Source organism: Lytechinus pictus, chromosome 6 (assembly GCF_037042905.1).
Source record: "Lytechinus pictus isolate F3 Inbred chromosome 6, Lp3.0, whole genome shotgun sequence".
Classification (NCBI taxonomy): domain Eukaryota; kingdom Metazoa; phylum Echinodermata; class Echinoidea; order Temnopleuroida; family Toxopneustidae; genus Lytechinus; species Lytechinus pictus.
In genome coordinates, this window is record NC_087250.1 from 2656194 (window position 1) to 2677791 (window position 21598).

At 36.7% G+C, this 21598-nt stretch overlaps 1 protein-coding gene across 1 annotated transcript in view; it reads right to left on the reverse strand.

The window, feature by feature from the left end:
• Nucleotides 1-21598, reverse strand: part of LOC129263573 (MAM and LDL-receptor class A domain-containing protein 2-like) — a 156310-nt gene that overhangs the window by 71388 nt on the left and 63324 nt on the right. The window contains exons 33-46 of the mRNA XM_064100623.1: nt 20490-20688; nt 16897-17037; nt 15714-15979; nt 14697-14732; nt 12943-13027; nt 12199-12369; nt 11136-11275; nt 9899-10015; nt 5392-5485; nt 4293-4424; nt 3387-3640; nt 2128-2218; nt 1178-1315; nt 597-719 (exon numbers count right to left, since the gene is read on the reverse strand). Coding sequence (XP_063956693.1) covers nt 597-719; nt 1178-1315; nt 2128-2218; nt 3387-3640; nt 4293-4424; nt 5392-5485; nt 9899-10015; nt 11136-11275; nt 12199-12369; nt 12943-13027; nt 14697-14732; nt 15714-15979; nt 16897-17037; nt 20490-20688 — 1987 coding nt within the window. The remainder of the gene's footprint in view (nt 1-596; nt 720-1177; nt 1316-2127; nt 2219-3386; nt 3641-4292; nt 4425-5391; nt 5486-9898; nt 10016-11135; nt 11276-12198; nt 12370-12942; nt 13028-14696; nt 14733-15713; nt 15980-16896; nt 17038-20489; nt 20689-21598) is intronic.

The window sequence follows — 21598 nt, forward strand, 5'->3', positions numbered from 1 at the left end:
TGTTAATACGCTCAATTTATAATCAGTTTTCGACTTTTCTTCAATATATTCCTTATTTTGATATAGGCCTACATGTACATAATTACTATTTTGAAATTCTCATAGCGTAACCAGTCTGATTTACAATGTATGTAACAAGAATTTTTTTGTCACATTGTGCATTCACAAAAAGTAGAGAAACTTTTATATGAAATATATACGTTCGAACATCCTTCATCTGTTTATGAGGGGCCTTTTTCAAACTATCGGTCCCTGACTTCTTGTTCCTTTAACATGTATAATAGCCTGTATTGCTCTCAAACATGACTTGGGCGGATTATGAAGTGATAAAAGTTTCAAGTTTGATTGTTTCATTTCGACTCATCTTATGAAATTTTTTGCACATTTACCGTGATAACCTTACAAATCAATACAAAGGACTACGGATGATCATGAAAAAGAAATAGGGGATGATTTAAACCTGATGAGCAGATGTAGCCAAAAAAGTAATTCTGAGGAATTGCCAAATTGTAAATGAACCATGATATAATAATTCACAAATATGCTTTTAATTTCCATACAGAATTTCAGCAGTGGTCGACTCTTGGTAAACTTACCCTTGCCATACATGTGGTACCAAAACGAGAAACATCCATCTATTCTTGGAGGGAAGCCAACTGACTCATATATCGCCTGGTAGTCACTGTGAGAGTTGGATGATTCTATATAAAGGTAATGACCTATAACAAGAAAAAACAGTACATATTACAAAAACAACTATTGATTCTTGCCACCTGATTGGATGAATGTGTGTCACATGACATTCAGAAAAAAAAGCGGATGCACACTGACGTATATCAGCCGTGCAACAGAATGCATACTACGTATAATGGTGGACGATATTTTGTTCGTACACAAACCCATGAAACACGCGAGGCACTCCCCAAACCCTTTCCGTCATATTCGGGGGTACATAGAGTATTTGTCAATATCCCTGAATCAGAGTCCAATATCTCCATCAGGTACAATTGCCCATTTGAGTATGCCACATGTAGCGCCGACTCGTAGAATAATAAAGTAGCTTATTGCACTTTATTCTGGCCCAGCCCCCTCCGTCCATTCATGACCTTTCCACTGATATGTAATAAGGCCATATTCATAATCAATATATTTCTCCTTTAAAACAATCTATACTTACCAAGAGGGCTACCAAGTGTGTGGTCATTGACCGGCCCTGTACCACTGCTGGGTGTGCTACCGCTAAGTAATGTCCAGTCAAAATCGTCATATTCAACATTGAACCAATCACATATAGGCTCCTCGAACGTGCAATATCCTGTAATATACAATGTTAGGTTTGATAAATGGTAGAATATTATATAGCGTAATAACATTGAAATAGATAAAATCTTCTCTAAGGAGCATACTAAATGTAGACTAAATAAGATATCACGTAAACCTGCTTTGTTTAACAATATGTAGTTCGTATCGTTGGAAATGTACAACCTTTATTTGCCTAAAATAATTACATTTAGTATAATTATGAACATAACAACGACCTTAATCCCACTCTTGGTTAAATTGAGTTTAACATGGAAAATTGTTGTTAGATATAGGGCCTTGTCCGATGTTTATTTTCACTGAATTCATGGGATAAGTCCAAGCTTTTCAGCATAATAAAATCGTGTTTTTTTCACCACGCTCTTCGTCAAGGTACGCACTATTTTACCCGCGCTTTGACCGGATATAATGGCACAGTGGTTGATCCCCGGCCGAGTCATACGAAATAAAAAAAAATTGACATTCTGCCACACTGTTCTGCCATCATTATATTATGCATGGCCTGATGGAAGACCATTTTATAGGAGCTGAAGTGGCTACCCCGGGTAAATAGGAATTATTTGTCTTATTAACACAATTTGAAATTCGGCGGAAAAGGGTGCTAGGATATGTGTCCCTAAAGTTTGTCATGTAAAACAAAATACCGGAAGTGGTATATATTTCACATGAAAACAATATTTGTAATAAACCTCTTTGCAAACCCATATTTGACTTTCCGTATCACAATCTTCCGTAGGGATTTACGAAACTACGTGACTGTCTTAATGAAACCCCCACAACAACTAAGACTTGACAAGAGATACCTACCTAGTGGCTGACATGCCCCCACGTCTATCCGAACTTCATCAAGCGCCATTAGGGATCCTGGACTGGAACCTACGGTGCCCTTGAAAGCGGCCTGTATACGAAAAGGGCCAATTCAACAATGCAATTATCATCAACTAATTAATCCTTACAACCTTCTACAATCTGCCCAAAACTCAATGAAAATCACCCTCTGCTTATATGTGATCCTGTTGCAGAAAGAGTTGCGTTTAAATGCAAGTCAAAATATCAAGCGCAAGTCCCCAAAACAGGATGCTTCATTGGCCGAAAATCAAGTTGCGCAAGATTTGTTAGAGTTGCGTTTGATCGCAACTCTTTCTGCAATGGGCCCCAGGAAAGACAGTCGGTTGCAATCAGATTTGACTTTTTTTTAGGGCACATGGACACGGCTTGCGCCCACTTCTTTTATCCTGTACAGGTCTACTCGCCCAACTCCCGCCCTCACAAAATATACTTAAGTTACTGTTATCATGTCGATTTTCCATTAATTCATAAGTCCAATTATAAGTGATATGATAAGTTTTATTATATCATTGTTTTGTGCTTAACAAGGTTTGGAGTGGCATCATCCCGTTGTAAGAGTTACTGGATTTGTTTATCTTCATTTTGCTTGTACGAAAATGTTGAATATACCTATTAAACACGTGTTACTTAGTTAGGGTAAACTAGACCTGGGGGACTGTTTCATAAAGGTGTTTGTAACCTTTCTTGCGATAAAGAGGCAGCTAATCTAAACCGATTTAAATTACTCATCAAAAAAATTATTCTGAATTCTTATTGATTCAATCAAATATTTTGTGAACCTCATACTCACCCACGGTAGTATTGATTATTTTAAAGTCAATATTTAATTTTGTATATAGTGTAAATACATTTGTGTTACAGTGTTTATATATAATTTTATAGAATTTTGCTGATTATTTTACTCTACTTATATCATATTACCTTGTATAAAATTGTGATAGGGGGTCTACATTTTACAAGCTTTGCTTTTTAGTAGGCCCCTCCACTTTTTTCATTTCATTGCTACGTTTCAATCCTGTGTGTTATGCATTTTTTTCAGTGTTAAAATGATTTATTATAAATGTACTTTGATGATTGTGAAATATGAATATATCAATAAATAAATAAACAAATGGTATTCGCCATTAAATGTTTATTGGTGATTATTTAGCGTGTATGAAATGTACACCAGTCGTTCCTAGAGTTCCTCTTAACTCACGAACACCTGATGACCGTACCTGAAAACTATTGGCGTCGGTCACCGTACTGCTTCCGAACCTCCAGCTCGTAATGCCTTCAGGGGGTGCAGCCCATAATGGATCTGAATACGTTCCTGATTGGCGAGAATGAACGGTGAGGGCGCCAATTCCATCATGGTAGTACCAGAACCGAAGACAATGAGGAATTGATGTCAGGATGTAAGTTGGGCTGAATAGGATAGCAGTCTGGCCGTCAATAGTGTTCGTTGTGGTGTCAAGCCAAGCGTAGTACCCTACCACCAGACAGATAAAAAGATGTCAAATGATATTATTCACCACTCGCTTGCTTAAAGAACATCATTATTAAGTGTTAAAGCAAATAACTATGAAAATAAATGTACACCTACTGTGAGAGACAACTAAAGAGGCATGCCAGTGCATACATTGTACTCTAATATAGTTTTTTCACCATGCACCATTGCTCTTAGAAGTAGTGTAAACTAGTCGGTTCCCATCGATATGAATATTGCGAATTTGTACGTATTTCATGCGATTATTATTCCTACCTTGTTTATATAGCTCCAATATATACATGTATAATGCATTCAGAGTTCTGTCTGACACAAAAAAATGCTTCGATAATCTGGATTTGACAAGAGGTGGATACTTCGGATGTACACATTGCAAGAAGGAGGAGGAAGAAGAATTCTGAAGAAAAAAGAATAATAAGTAGAATGGAAAGAGGGAGAGTGGAAAAAGAGCAGTGTGAGAGAGAGGGGATAGGGAGAGGGCCAGAGATTGGAGGGAGAGAGAGGGATAGGGGATGATAAATAATGTAAGGGAGATAGAAGGAAATAAGACAAAAAAGGGAAACAGAGAGAGAGAGACAAAGGGTAGCAAATGTCAAACGGAAAAAAGGAAAAGTAGAATTTTATTTTTAGATACCTGTGTTTACCCCAGTTGTTTTATCAATTGGGATATCCGAATGATCTTTTCCTCGAGTTCTCTTCCAATCAAAGTCATCTTGAACAGTTTCCTGTGACCAGCCGCAATAATCCGTCTCGAAGGAACACTCCTCTAACAAATTGGTAGAAGGTAAAAAAGATGAATATACATATATACTAAGTGAATACTAAGTCGAAGAACGGAATATTCGTTTATATTCATATAAGTGCGACCCGCCACCCCAAATAAACAGTTAGTGGCTCAAAATGAATGTTTAGACGTTCGTTCATTGGGCTACAGAGAAAGAGAGAGCGAGAGAGATAGAGAGAGAGGGGGGGGGGGGTGAAAAACTAAGCTTCATATAATGAATAAAGTGTATCCTAGTGCTTGATTCAATGTGAAAAATTTTCACTTTCAGCCTCAAATATTGCATGTGTAATAAAGGAAAACAAGTTAAAAGAAATTTGTTTTGGTCAATCTACGATGTAGAAGTACACACGGTGAACTCTCGGTGAAACCACCAAGCATTCAGCAACAACCGACCTGAAAGATAATCTTGTACATCGTCTTTTATTCATCTTTTCAAGTTCAATGTTTAGAACAAATAAAATAGTCTTTCAGATAAGTAATTTGCTTTTTATTTCAAGCCATTTTTTTATTTGCTGTGTTTTTTACAGATAACTTCCGAGTCAAGTTATAAGTGGTTTCGGGAGAGTGGCTCAATAAAAATTGACATATACGCCAGTTTCTCCGTTAGTATTTGATGAATAACAAATAAATAATAACAAAAATGTACAAATGAGCCCGCGAATGAGTATGGCATTAAAGCAAGATGTCTGTAATTTTCCAAGCAATACTGATAATAATAATAATCTGCCACAAATGTCCGTATCTGTGTTAGTGATCCTTACTGCGGGCATATTTCATCTTAGAGTATGAATATACACAGTAGGGCCTATAATAAATTAAAATATTTTGGAAAATAAACGAGATGAAGATCAAATACTATATGGTAATAATTAAACATGGTCTTAAACAGTTTATCATGAATCAATTAGTTGCAACTATAGATACCCTGCTCCAAGAGTTAAGTACTTACGAAGGTGGGGGCAAGCAAACGATTCGTCAAAAGATAGATCATCAATGGCAATATCGCCGTACGCACTGGAACCACGATACGCGTTGAAAATAATCTGAAACGAACATAAACAGGTCATAGAGACACATTTGCCAAACCTGCCATGCATGACTTCCGTAAGGAATAGTAACATAACATTATGGTTTTGGGCTAATCAATACACACATTCAGTGACCCCTACCCTTTCATTGACAGTGCATAATTCGATTATTAATTACATTGCCCCTTTATTGTATTAATATCAATATAAACGAAATATCATTGCCTGATTTATGAGGCAGATGATGTTTGTTTCAATGCAAACATTGTCTATATTTTATGATAAACTGCAATTGATAACAGCTGATCAATTTTTGGAAAACAAATGTGAATTCCGGGGAACTTTATTACTCAAAATAAATTTAATATTAGTACGACCTAAAAAAATGGTGCGAATCAAATCAACTAAGACCTAACTTCCGAAATCTAAAAAACATACCAAAATATAGACTTTCGTATCTAAAAAAAGACCACGATTCCCGCTCGCTCTAAAAGAGCTGGTACTGGGGATTACCGCAATAAGTACAAGAAAAAAAAATGTCCATAGCAGATACATATAGTTTTGTGTATGCATGTTGTTGCTTTGCATTACAATCCAATCGAATAGACACCTGGTGGTGTTTCATAAAAGCTGTTCGTAAGTTAAGAAGGATTTAAAGAAGTAATAATAATAATAATAATAGCCAATTTTTATAAAGCGCTTTTCCCAGAATGGCTCAAAGCGCGTTACAGCATATTATTACCCCGGTCATTGGATTAATTTCAATCCCGCACGAAAAATGCACAATTTCCACTCCCTGGGGAGCATTCCTTGCATTCATCGCAGCCTCATTATGGTGCTGGCAAAATCAAACATACAATATCTTTCGCATCCTACCGGGTACCCATATAGCACCTGGGTCAAGAGTGGCAAAGTGTGGATTAACGCCTTGCCAAAGGACGCTAGACCGCGGTGGGATTCGAACACACGACCCTCTGGTTACAAGGCGAGAGTCAGAACCACTACACCACGGCTCTTCTACTGGGGAACCTTTCTTATGCGCCAAATAATCACCAATGAACATTAAATGGTGATCATTACCACAATAAAGGATCACCAGTCGTTCGTAAGGTCACACTTTACTTAATACAAACAGCTTTTTTTTAAAGACCCCCTGATAGTATCCCTAAATTAGACCCCAAAATATCCAATCTGGAATAAAATGGTTTTTCAACTGATTCGAGTAGGAATGGGTGTCAACATTTACCAAAAAAAAAAGTTACGAGGAATACGGGTTGGGGAGAGTGTTTTTATCAAGGTCAAAGGCCAATGACCTTTTCATATATACTGTGTAGTGGTATCTCTGAGATGGAAAGGCGCAAGTTGGTGATCATGGTGTCGAAATGGTGTCAATGACCTTTTATACATTATATACCATATTATACAGTGCGTCCCAGAATAAACGAAACCGAGATTTAGCGATGATTTATCATAACTTAATCACAAATACAATAGACAAATGACCTACCAATGTAAAGCTTAGAATCTCCTCTTTCATTTGATATTACTTAGATTATTCCTCATTAACGCATGAGTGAGCAAAAACAATTTGAAGAAAGGATACCAAAAACTAATTTGGCGGGGGTATCTGAATTTCAAAAAGAAAATCACATGCCTGAAAAGTTCAATATCTGCTCTTTCATTTTTGATACCTTGATCACAAAAAAATGGTCTAGAAGTAAAAAAGTTATGTTCCCTCGAAACAATGCTTGTATTTCCATAATTTCATTAAATAAACGTGTTTTCACAGGTTTCCCACAGAAGCTATCGCATGGTTAACAAAAGACTTAATGCATGGCTGATCGTCAACAAAACGGAGTGTCAAGTGAGTTTGAACGCTAGCCTGTAGAACCTCTTCATTTTATGAAATTATTGAAATTCAAGCCTTATTTCAAATAACCATAACTTTATTTTTCTTGACCATTTTCTGTAATTGAGGTATCAAATTAAAGAGCAGATATTGAACTTTTTAAAAATATGGTTTTCTCTTTGAAACCCAGATACAGCCCACCAAATGAATTTTTGGTATCCCCTCTTCAAATTATTTTTGCTCACTCATGCGTGAATGAGAAATAATCTAAATAATTTCAGATGAAAGAGGAGATACTAAACTTTACAATGGTAGGTCATTTGTCTATTGTATTTGTGATTAAGCAGGTTGGTGTTCTTGGTGTCAAAATACACATATTCTTACAGGAAGATTATATAATATAAAATCAAGCATCGAGAATGCACATTCACCCATAAAATTCAGGGTCAAAGGTCAATGTCCGTTTTAACATTATATACCATTTTATGGTATCTCTGAGATAAAACACCACATGTTGGTGATCTTGGGGTCAAAATGCAGATTTGTACAAGGAGATTAAACAAAACAAAAATAAGTATAACGAATAAACTTTCTCCCTTGAAATCCAAGATCAGAGGATATATTTATATATATATATATATATATGTATATATAGGGATGATGATGAAGATGAAAAGAAGGCCATCATTAGAGCTGCAACTTCTGTCATAGTAAATGGCATCAAGTGTCTGACTTACGTATCTCAACTTCAACAAGGATTAATTCCCTTATTATTTATTACCTCTCATTGCGAGCTGCCAGAATCTCTTGAGATGCTAATGATGCAGGACAAAACTTCATATCTGCTCTCTGCCTTACATCACCCATGATGCTATTTCTTCTAGGTATCAGTTTGTTCAAGGATCATGTATTTGGTCCAAACAACTGATTGTTATCATGCACAAATTAGGCATATAATAATGAAATTTAAAGGAGATAATAACTTACAAGTACACATACATCGACCTAACTAACAAAACTCCTACAGCACCACTTCCAGTTATTGAGAATCAAGCTTGATAGAACGTTAGGTTTCATAGAATAGGCCACATCAAAGTCCTGTAAATCTCAGAAGGTTTTCAAGAGTTAAATTACGCTTTGCTGAAGTTGAGACACTTAACTCCATTCAAATATGACAGAAGCTGCAGCTCTAATGATTGCCTATTTTATCTCTTCATCATTGTCCCTGGCTTTTTGAAAATGTTCTCGGATGATGCTTGACATGAGAGTTAGGCCTATCCTATCCATTTACAGATTAAGTTGTAGTTTATAGTATTGATTGTAGCATTTGAGGTGAGTGACCTATTGTTACAGAGAAATTAGTACCTTGATTTAGATTCATAAATGCATATCTAAATGCTGCTACTTTAGACAACTTTACCATTTCAAACTATATCATATATGATTTTTTTACACTTTTGACTATGCATTACAATATATATTAAGAAGTGTTATTTGATCTCAATTGCACCTCGGACTTTTTTGATTTTCCACGCAGGCCAATCTTTTTCCAATCAGAATCTCTATACCTTCGTGACACAATCAAATTATCCAACTCATTATCTAACTTCCCTGACGTTGAATGAATTGATTGACCTCTAACCCCTAAATATATTTTTCATGGTCATTATTTATCCTTATTTCAGAGTAAAATTATCAAACATTCAGGTTTTCATTACAAATAGCCATCTGTCTTTTTATTATTCACAAATAAAATGTGAGTATAATGGATTATTTATTATTATTATTATTATTTTTTTTTTTTTTTGGGGGGGGGAATCATATAGATAGATGTATAGATGTTGATTAACTTTTGACCTTTGACGTTGGATATCAAATGTGAATAATTATTCTTTATGATTATTTTGTGCCTTTTTATATTCTTGCTAAATTGCTTTTTTACACCAACATCACCAACATGCAGCGTTTATCTCAGAGATACCATTGTAATATATATAGCCTATGTAAAACGGTCATTGACCTTTGACCTTGAGATTTATGGATTAATATGCATTCTACATGTAGGTGATAAACTTTTTGGTATTTGACCTTCCTTTAAGAATATGTGCATTTTGACACGACATCACCAACCTGTGTCGTTTCATCTCAGAGATGGCTTTGACCTTGAGTTTCATGGGTGAATTAGTATTTTAGGTACTTAATTTGATCTTATTTGATCTTCTTGTAAGAATCTGTGCAATTTGACACCATGATCACCAACCTGTATTATTTTATATTGGAGATACCTATATACAGTATATTTAAAAAGGTCATTGACCTTTGACCTTGAAAAACCCCCACTTTCCCCAACCCGTATTCCTCCCAACTGTTTTTTGGTAAATGTTGACACCCATACCTACTCAAATCAGTCAAAAAAACAATTTCCAATAATTTTATTCCAGATGGTTACTAATTGCGGGATACTATGATGTACCATCTTCGTTTCGTTTACAAAGCACTGCACACGCACTACTCCACGTTTGACCACTGAAGCAATAATTCAATAACAGCGCCAAATACGTTGTATCATTTGTATTTACCCGGAAGTCATAATCGACTGTGATATCTATTTGTCTGTACACCCATTCGTTCTGTAGTGTTCCATCTTGCCGCCATAGAGCAAGCTCTTCTGTCCCGTCGGCACTGGATAACAAGACCTTGGAGAAAAAAAAATGACACAGACTCGTAACTGTTCCTGTTCATAATACGTTCACAGTGAGTTTACGTGTATGCTACCTGAATACAGGATTCATATACTCAAATAAAATATTAAAAAAAGGTCAAGACAAATTCACCCTGTGGACTTCTTAGCAGTGTGAATTTACACAGTGCTGACATAAAAGACAGTATTAGTATGTGGTTGTCAGAGTTAGAACGTCAAATTAAACAGGCTGAGACATATTTTCACACCTCGGACCACTCCACAGCGCGAGTGCTATTTGTGTGTTCGTCCCGTGCACTTAGCTAAAATCTGATTTACACACTCTAAAGTGATCAAATGAAAGATACTGTGGAAATTTCAATACTTTGATTTTCTTTCATAGGTATGAGGATGTTCAAATTGTGTGTCGCACTGTGAACACAATGTGAAAGAGTGCAAACACACTGTGAAAACTCTGGCCCGTATTCTGAAGTTCAGTTTAACTTAGATCATGGTCTAACTCTGTATTAAAATCATGGGAAGCCACAACCTCAAAAATTCTGCGTATAATGTATGTTTCTTATAGTTGCTATTTCGTTTTCCTTTGCTTTCATAATGAAGAAAACATTCCAGCAATAATTCTGAAACAGTTATAAATGATTTGAGTGTCATAAGAATTAATAAATTGATCATGTACTTATAGAGACCTGTGCCACAATTGTCTCTCCATAATTAAATCACTACTTTAAGCAAGGGTTTAATTTAAACCCGAGTTCAGAATACGGGCATCTGTGAACAAATAGTTAATATAATTCCAACATAATGTGAATACAATATAAACACAATTTGAACCCAGTAAACGCCCTCTGCGCAAAAAGTGAAATAGGTGTAAAAAGAGTTTAAAAAGTATGAATTTAACTAGACACACTGTAAATTGCTTTCACAGTGTAATGCATACCGACCATGAACGCAATATAGGCCTAAACACAATGTGAACGCACTGCGAACACACTACCAGCTCACTGTGAACACACTGTGAATGCACTGCGAACACATTATCAACACACTGTGAACACACTGTAAACACACTGTGAATACACAATGGAGCACTTTGGAATTTTCAGTTGAGTATGTACCTCCAGTTGTCCCATCGTTTGGCCATACATATAGAGCCAGAAGTTGAAACATGCACCTTGGGCACTAGGGATTACTGGTGACCTGACGCCGGCACTATATCCCTGCTGTCCTGAAGATGACTCAAACAATAAATAGAATCCTACAAAAGACAAGAAAAAAATAAGTAGGAAAGTAGTTGAATATTTATTAAAAGCTTCCTGGAATGAAGGTCAAAATATTTACAATAACAGAAGGAAAGTTGAACTGCCACAATTCTCTCTCCATCATCATCTTCTTGTTTACATGTTTACCTTCTCCTCCTTTTTTCTTCAATTGTTTGTCAACATGAATTTAAAGGCCACCGCACACCTTACGACTGTTCGCGAAGAAGAAGAAGATCCGATTTTGGAACAAATCGCATTTTGCTCATTTTCTGAAAATGCGAATGGACCGTATCATTTTATTTGAGATTAAAATTAATTGAAAGAATACTAATATAACCATTTTGTAAGATTGTAAGCCTTTATTTTGGAGTAAAGGCCAAATTAGTTTCAAATCGTACGACTGCTATGACGTCATTATCACTAGATATTAAACTTGTTTGGTCTAAGAAGGATGATAGCATAGTCACAGATTTGAGCATAGGTATTCGTATGATGATTTCGAACATTCACAGTAAGATATTCCAAGTCTCAATATTAGCATGAAATTCTACTACGTATTATTCCAAAGTTGAGTCGCAGACCAATCGCAAGGTGTGTGCGGTCACCTTAAAAGTGCTCAATATTAATGTCCCATTCCTGCATTTATTATTATCATTACTATTATTTCATTATTATTTTTATTTTTACAGGAGGGTGTTTCCTAAAGGTGTTTATAAGTTACGATTGACTTTACGAATGACTGGTGATCTTTTTGGAAATTTAATAAACACCAATGAAAGTTTGGTGTATTTAATTTCCCACAACATGACCGCCAGTCGTTCCTTAGGTCGTTCATAACTTACAAATATCTTTATGAAACAGCCAACAGATTTGATTAATGTTGTCGAATGTGTAGGACTAAACAAGGTCCTTCCCTTACCGTTTCCGGTTGTATGATCCTTGAAAGGTCCGGTGTCATACGTTGGGGTCTGTCCTCGGTATCTCAGCCAGTCCAGGCGATCATCATCAACATCAAACCAGCCACATCGATTCACTTCAAAATCACAGCTTGCCGACTCTTGTAACGATGGTTCAGCTGATTTGGGATATACTGAAATAAGAGGACAATAAATCGCACTTCTGTTGTGACATTGATGATCATAATCCCTTTTCCAAGCAGGGTAGGTCCATTAATATGCACCTTCCATTTTCTTATGAAGTGTAAAAAGTCCATGAAAACGTGGTGACTGTTAATATTTCATGTTTACTTATTAGGGAATTTCTGATGATTTGTCTAATCGATTAACTCAACACATAAATACGTCAAAATGGTCCAGCTAGGTTTCATCTTACAGGACTAGCATAGGAACCCTAATATTTTTACACCCCTCCAAGGAGAGATATGTCCTTTTCCAATTGCGCCTCTGTACTAAATTATCATTCAATAATATCTGTTTTCAGCTACCACGAAACAATTAAATTCATATATTGATATCTGCACCTTTTGAATATTGATCCCGTTTGTTTTTCAGAGCGTAGCGAGTCATATATGTATTCTTAACCAAGTTTAAAGCCAATCCTTAACAAACACATGACAATGAAACGGAATGCAGATGGACAATAACAACCTACGGACGACAGAATCATATAAGACGAAGAAATTAATAATCCAATTATTGATTACCTGCGCATGCTTCAGTTTCAACATCCAGATCATCAATAGCAATGTCACCGTAATTGAAGTAGCCGAGGACAGCCTCGAACTTGATCTGAAATAAAATAAACATATATCATAAACCTAATCCGTTTATATATTGCTGACATTATAAGGAAGCTGTCTTCACCCTTTTTTCAGTATTGGACCCCTCCCCCCAAAAAAAACAAAATGGGGATGCAGAAACAAATACAGAAATGTAAGAAAAAAAGAGGATATGTTGGGATCATAGACAGCCGAAACATACCGTGCCTGTATATCATATTTATATCAAATGATACTTATGCTACAAATATGGTTTGCTAACCCAACCTACCTAAGCACTCAGTCATAAAATATACGCCAACCATAAAAACAAACGATGGAATAATAGCAACACCCCCACCTCCGTCATTATTTTGCAAAAATTGAGATGTGAGATTTTTATTTTCAGCTATCGAGCTATCCGCATATTTTATATATTATATTTTCCTGTCATTTACTTTAGACGGTGATGTAATTCCAGACAATTCTATTTCTAAATGAAATTGTTTCCTCTACAATACGGACAGGTCCAATCAGTCCAATATGACTGTCATGGAGCTATTAGTCAGATTAGTACATGTCGGTCCATGTGTATTATAGTGGTGCCATTAACATAATAAGCAACATGTAAATTGGATGTTTCCATGAAAATAAACAGCAATGTACCAAACCAGGTATCTTGAGGGACACATCCATTATACATCGGTCCCATTTGCTCTATGTCGGACGTACGGCGAGTCGAAAACAGCCTTTTTAAACATATTTTTGTATCAACTACATATACATGATATAGGTAGTTTGAATAAAATAATGAACAAAACGGCTGCTTTCGACTCGCCGTACGTAGGTATTAACAATAAGCCAATGAGATGTAAACTACGTGATCCCAAGCCCCAGTGTTTGTGTTGATATTGATGAGAAATGTGTTAAAATTGATTTCATCTTGATAACAAAATTAGATTGTATGTCCTAAAAAAAAATCACAGCTTGTTGATTAATCGTAATGACGGTTAAGTTGATTTTGTGCATATAGCTGCAGCAGCGTACCTAGGATGATCCACAGGGAGGGCAAAATCGTCCGCCAAAAAAATTGACAAAAAAAAGGGTCTTCAACCACAAGTAAAGGATTTCGAAAAAAAATGACAAGAAAAAAAAAGGTCTTTAACTTCAAATGAGGGGGCCACTGGTGGCTCGTCAGGGATGAGTTGTGACTCATCAGGTGGGGGGGGGGGGGGGCAGAGATACGCTCCTTGCATGGGTTGTGAATCGTCAGGGGGGCAGTCTGCCCCCCATATGTACGCTAGTGTATAGCTGTTACCAGAGTTGTCTAAACTTAAACAGCGCTTATGTTGTGTATGGTATCACCTATATGATGTATATGGCAATGTAAAAAGATATTCAACATGCAATGGCAATTCACCAGGCCGCAAATGCATCTATTACCCACGATGAGAGTGTTTTGGGTTGTTCTTTTTATTTTAGTTTTTTGTGCAGTACCTTGGCTTGCAAAAACTTATACAAACGCCTCCCCTCCCCCATCAAAAACACATATGGGATTTCCATCGCCAATTCTCACATTTCACCACTGGCATTAAAGAAGGGGGGGGGGGTATGCGTGAAACAGCCATGGAAATGCACATTTGAAACAGATTCCTTTAAAAAAGGCGCTGCACAGGCTTTAAAGTTGATACTATACTTACCACGTAGGAATCTCCTAAAGAAGGTACCGGTGTTGTCTGGGGAAAAATTAAGGAAAGTAATTAATGGGAATTCAACAACTGGTTAGAATTCCTTACGAATGACCGATTTAACACGATTAAGGATACCAATAACGCCTTCCAAATAAAAAGAATACCACTTGGAATGAATGACCCTTCAGTTTGAATCATTGTTTTGCATAGGATATATTTCGTGACATATCAAATATTATCGACATTCACAAAAATAAAAACAGGTTAAAACATTGCTATCATCATCGCCATCGTCACAACAATATTTTGCCATTTACTATAACAATCTTACTAGCATCATTATCCTGACCATCATCAATTAGTACAGTCTTAATTGTCAGCAACATTATTTTACTACCTCCAGCTTTATAATATTCGCATTCGAAATAATAATAAAAAAAATGTATTGTTTCGTTTCACCCTATAAACTCATTATAGTTCATTTCATATATTTCGTTTTTAGAAAAAAAACACCAACCAGGAATATAAGGTAAATTGCCTATTCGTCCACTACCAACTCGTCCACTCACCACATCGTCTACCTTCATTCTTTAGTCCAATGCCATTCCGCCCATCAACATTTAGTCTAACAACCATTTGGTCCAATAACCATTTGGTCCAATTATCACTATGTCTAATCACCATTTCGTCTGATAACCAATTGGTCTAATACCCATTTTCTTTTAATTCATTTTGCACAATTAACTCTTTAGTTTAATTAGACCAAATGGTATATAGACTAAATGGCTATTGGACCAACTGGTTATTAGACCAAATGGTAGTATACATGTACGAGTTGGCAATAGGACGAATTGGCATTAGACGAATTGGAACTAGACCTGAATATACAGCTTGGTCAAGTAAATCAAATCAATGCGCTGACCATGTTAACTCGCTATAAATAAGTGAATAAATTAAAAATAAATAAATGAATAAATACACATATTAATGAATAATTAGATAAATAAATAAATAACATTTACTCACCACGCCCTCATCAAGGAGTTCAAACTTGCCCTGCCACCACGTATACTGGTCAGGGTTTTGTTGCCCGTTCAGCCGCCAAACATAAGTTTCCTCAAGTGTTCTTTCATTGACCAGGTAAACGTTGAGTTCTCCGATTGTAGATCCATACATATGAAACCAAAATGTAAAACAGGCTGCGGAGAGGTCTTCCATTCTAAACGAAGGTGATACCAGCCAAGCTGCATAACCCGGTGAAAGTGAGTTACTCTCCAAATAAATATAATAACCTATTGAAGATAGTTATTTGGTAAAAATGGAGGAATGGAGAAATAATAATGGGTATGCATGTCATGTTAGTTTAAGGATAACGAAAAGTCATATTCATTGGATGAATGAATGAATCTTTATTTCTTAATAATTCCGATATTAAACAACAACATCATACAAATAAATAGCAAAATAACAAAAGAAAATAATTACAGAATAATAAACATAATACATGCTCTTCAATTGATTGTTCTTCAATTCTTCCAGCTTTTCTTCTATTTCTTCAGCTTCTTACTATTCTTGTCCCCTTTATCCAATCCTGCTTCGCCCGTCTTTCCTTTTTCTTCTTCTTCTTCTTCTAGTTCTTTTCTCCCCCATTCTTATAGTTTCCTCTACCTCCTCATCATTCTTAGTTTTATCTTGTTCGTGTTTTTTTGTACATAAATAATTGCGCTTTTTTTATTACTATTCATTTCGCCTCTTTATCTGTTTTTTGGTGATCTAGTTCCTTTTTCTGTCTTTCTTCGTCTAGTTATCTTTTTATACTAGTTTCTTCTTCATCATCTTTAAAGGTTACCTTTCTATCTTTTATTTAATATTGTAGTATCTTATCTTCATTTTTGATGCGCAATTCATTTGCCTGTCAGGGGGGATTATCCCAATACTATACTATTGGTTTTATTATGTACACACATTTTCCCTGTATTGTTTTTCTTACCACGGATCAAGCGCACAAACAATTCACAAGAATGCACAAAGAATATATGTTCATTTGAACGTAGTATAAAAGAACATTGTTGGTTACTTGCCTCGCTCGCTGGCCAACGTGCCGTGGCCGGGGATCGAACCCTTGACCTTCACATGTCAAGTGAGGCGTTTTAGACCACTGGACCACGGTACCTTTTTACCGGTGATAATGTAAACCAAATGTACGTACCTGACTCTGTCCCAGTAGTATGGTCAACATTAGGCCCTGTAGTACCTGTAACCGTCAACCCAGAGATCCGTTGCCAGTCTGAACTATCCCCATAAGCAACATTTTCCCAGAGACAAAGATCACTCTCAAAGGTGCATGACACTGAAACAAAATAAAATAAAATAGTAAAGGTTTGCGATTCACCGATTGTATACAAACGTGACAATATTAGTGGGGTCCATTCCATCCAGGACCCCAGGAGTTGCATTAAGACCCTTCAAGTGTGAATTCCTAGGATAACTAAAACCAGGTGAAATGGACATTTCAGAATCCTGTCCTGATTCTTTGAATATCCTTCAACGGTTCTGATTACGGGACAGCGATATGTTCTAATCGGCAGCTTTTTTTTTCTAAGAGTGTAGGTTGCCCCCTATCGAGTGTTATTTTAGCACTGCATGGTGTTGAAGTAACACTGAGATTTGATTTTAAGGGCATCAGCGGCTCTTGGGTTGGTGTTTGACCGGTTTCACAAGTTTCAGCTTGCGCCGTGCCTGTTGCGTTCCCTCAAAGGCACCTGTTGGTGTTTCTAGATATTAACACCATGGTTTTCCCTTTTTTTTAGCATTGTCATTATGAGACATTTTTATTATTTTATTATAATCTAAGATTTGTCCTCTTTTTTGTTTTGAATTTCATTGCCATGCATTTTCTCGTTGATGTGTCAATGGCGTATATTGTATTCCTTTAATGTTTAGATACGCAAATGAAGTGACATAAAAACAAATTCCTCAATGTAATTATATCAACTCCATTGGATGCGATACCATATGTAAGCATTCATCCCGATACCAACAACAAGTCGCCATGAGAGGTGTTCTGTGAATAGCCCAACAAGTTATTTGGTCTTTTAAAAAAGGGGGAAAATTATCTGAAACAAAAATTCTTATCCTTTATACTTTCGAAATTTGAAGCTGTAAATTTGAAGAAAAAAAAAGAGTATATTTGATACCATATTTTGCGGACTGCTTGGAAGTTTCACTGGGCCTGTTCAGGTTGTACATATCTCATCATCATCACCATCATCTGCTATAATCTTCAAAAGGCTCTGCAGCCTATCTCGAAGATGAAATTAGACTTGGATGCACGTTATGAGGAGTGAGGGTTATTGTAAGGTGATTTGGGGGGGAGCTTCTGGAAGCTGTCAAGCGAAATTGCATTTACTATTTAAAGAGGGCGTTTATTCCATTCTGGGACAGATCGTTGGGCAAAGGCAAATTCTTGGACGATCGATGTGTCTGAAAACACTTTTTGTTATTTTTCCTGGTGACAGTGGTGCTTTAATAAAGAAAAGACTTTGTCTTGGGGTATTGCAGCAAGGTCATTTACAATTGTATACATCATGCTGAGTCTGCTTATAGTGCGTCCAGAGGACAGGCTAGGCCACTTTAGCTTGGTGAGCATGCTGGTTACGCTGCTAATTCTACGGTAATCAGCTAGAACATAGCGATCCGCTTGTCTTTGGATTCTTTCTAAATTCTGTGTATCCATGATAGAGTGAGGATCCCAAACACTGCAGCAGTGCTCTGAGTGCGTATAAGGGACTTTTATGCTGTCTCTGAATGACTGAGAGAGAAACATTGTGTTACGCCTGACAAAGCCTAGCTGTTGGGTAGATTTCTTGCAGATCAGTGAGATATGAGTTGACCATTTGAAGTGGTTGGATAAGGTAATTCTGAGATATGCTCCACTCTTGCAGAATTGAAGAGCAGTGTTGTGGATGTAGTAACTGTAGTTCACTGAAGACCGAGAAGGGCAGAACCTCAGAACAAAGCATTTTCCAGGGTTGAATGACATTGGCCAGGTGAATTACCACTTCTGGGGTGCATTAAGATCTTTCTGCAACATCCGAGCATCAGAACTGCTTGAAACTTCTCGATACAACGTGCAATCGTCGGCAAAGAGCCGGGTTGCAGATGAGACTTGTTGAAAAAGATTTTTTTTAACATACAGCAGAAAGAGTGTGGGGCCGAAAACAGTCCCCCGGGGAACACCCGATGCAACGATACATGCTTTAGATGAAACGCCTTCAAGAACTACCGACTGCTCACGATCAGTTAAGAAACTCTGTATCCAGTTGAGGTTGCGGTCTTGGATCCAATAATAATAGAGGCCTTTCGTTTTCTGCGACGTGCCATGTTGACGTGCGAGATTAATTAATTTTGGGAGCTCTGCGCATGCGCGATGTAATCTGTGACGAGCCCTCTCGTTCACTGCCAAAATCTGTGACTCGTATTTGAGGGTTTTGACGTTCGGTGTCTTAGTCATGGTCGAACGAGCGCTAGGTGACGTCATCCTAGCTCAGCAAAAATGAATGAAGCCACATAAACATTCGAATTTCAGTGATTCAGCAGGGCTGGTAAATGAGAAGATACTGCTTGTTACCAGCTTTTCCATCACATTTCGTGTGTCGTGTTGTCAGCAACTACATATCCGGTAGGTAATTTGTGTCCAAACAACTGTGTTTTTCGGCTTTTGCGCCACGTTGGCACACCCGGTTCTCTGTCTGAACTTTGGTGAACACCTTGCCTCAAATCTTCTTATCTCCTATTTTCTTAAGCTTTCGTTGAATTCCCCCCCCTCAGTCACTTCCGAACATTATTGTTCATCAATTTTGACAAACTGCATGCCATTAAGATGCCTTTTTTCAAGTTGAATAAAAATCACAAATGTTGGTTTTGGTGGCTGGTCATGTGTGAAGAAAACCTCTCAAGCTCTGACGCTGAAGAGTAGTTCCGCCCTTGGATATCTTTACTAAACAAATACTAGTCTTTTGTACAGTAGTTCGCGGGGAACCATCTCTTCCTGGGAACGTTTCGGAAAAGACTTGCACGATGTTTTATCCGGAAAAAAAAATCTGATTTATCCGATAGTTGCTTCAGTTACTGTAAGACACCTGAGCTCCTCAGAAAATTTGAGGGGGTGACAATTGACAAACGGTGTGCGCTGGTAGGAAATCTGTTGGCTAATTATCTGTTTTGTTTTGACCGTAATTTAACGCATTTCTAATATCAACACCGATGCAAACAAACTAAAATAACTATTGCACATGAGGGGATATATGAAAACAAAGATCAGCCATGGCGTAATTATAACAACGAAAGTAATACATCAATACAAGTAATCGCATCGATACAAGAAACACGGTGATATTATACATGCTTGGCATTTAATGAATTTAGTTGGAAAAAGATCAAACATTATTTCTCTGATTATTAATGCTATATAACATTCATGAGGCGCCGATTATCTAGTTGCCTAATCAATGGCGCATTATATTATTACCAACCCGGCTTAGCTCCAGCTGCTAAAGGCGCTTGAGACATTCAAAGAATTAATCCTGTCAGGTGCCATCCACCTCAGTACCTGGGCCGAGTGCATCCTAATGTGGGTGAAGCTCTTGCTGAAAGAAACACGTCATGGTTCGGAGTCGAACCCACGTCCCACTGATTGAAAGACGAGATTCGTGACCACTAAGCCACGACGCCACCGCTAATGTATGAATCAAACACGTGGACTATCTAACACATATACGTGTACATTATATAACAACTTACATTCATGACCGCAGAGGCCAGCTCGGAAATCAACATCATCGATTGCTATATCCCCTGTATCTTTGGCGTTGCCTACTGATGCTTCGAATACTACACGATATCTTGATGAAGCCACAACTTCAGCGTGTGTTGAAAACCATTTGTTTCCACGGTTACCAACCAAAGTTAATAGTTCACTTTGTGTTCCATCAATGTCAGACTAGAATGAAACAGAAATATGAATAGACGAAAAAAAACACAGTAGATGAAGAGGAAATCTAACGAAAAAAAATCGAACACAGAAATGGGAAATTAACAGTACCACGCTTTCAAGCAGTAGATGGAGATAAACAGTACCGCATCGGTGAGCATAGTATAGCATTTAAAATAATGATAACAATGAGAGAAAAAAAAGGAACTTTGATAGCAGTAACAACCCCCCCCCCCTCATACTACTTCGACCACTAATAATAGCAATAAGAATAATAATATAAAAATAATTATAAAATACTTTATGAAGATACAGTAAAGGGGACCTTTTTTATTTTTGGTTGTTCTTTTTATTTTTTTTTTGTTTATCGTTTCCGTAAAACAAAATAAAAACAACAACAAATAAATGAAATTAATCTTTATGTGAACAGACTTTGCCTAATTATGAACTATATAATTGCTAAAGCCCCTACAAGATGATACCAAGCTTTTTAATATGCTATTAAATTGTCCAGTTCAATATTCACCGAAATCAAATGTATATGTGTCAGAAAAAGAAAGAAAAAATATTAATTATTATGTTACCAGCAATAAAAATAGTTACTCGCCAGCGAAAGTTCTCTATAAATAGCTATAGCAATGATTTTGTCTCTAAGAAGTAAAAAAAGGGATTTTGTTTGGTTTACACCGTTTTACTGGACTCCTTGGAAGTTTCATACAGATGACGCAGTTTTTAGATCTCATGCTTGACTGAACCCAGATCTTCATCGAATTTATTCTACATTCAATCAAGTGTTTACAAGATTTGATCATTACAATACCAAACATACTCCCATCATATATTATGCTTGCTATTATATAAGCAAGAAATGTGATTTGATTTGTTTTCGCTAAAACAAAAACAACAAAAATGCACATTA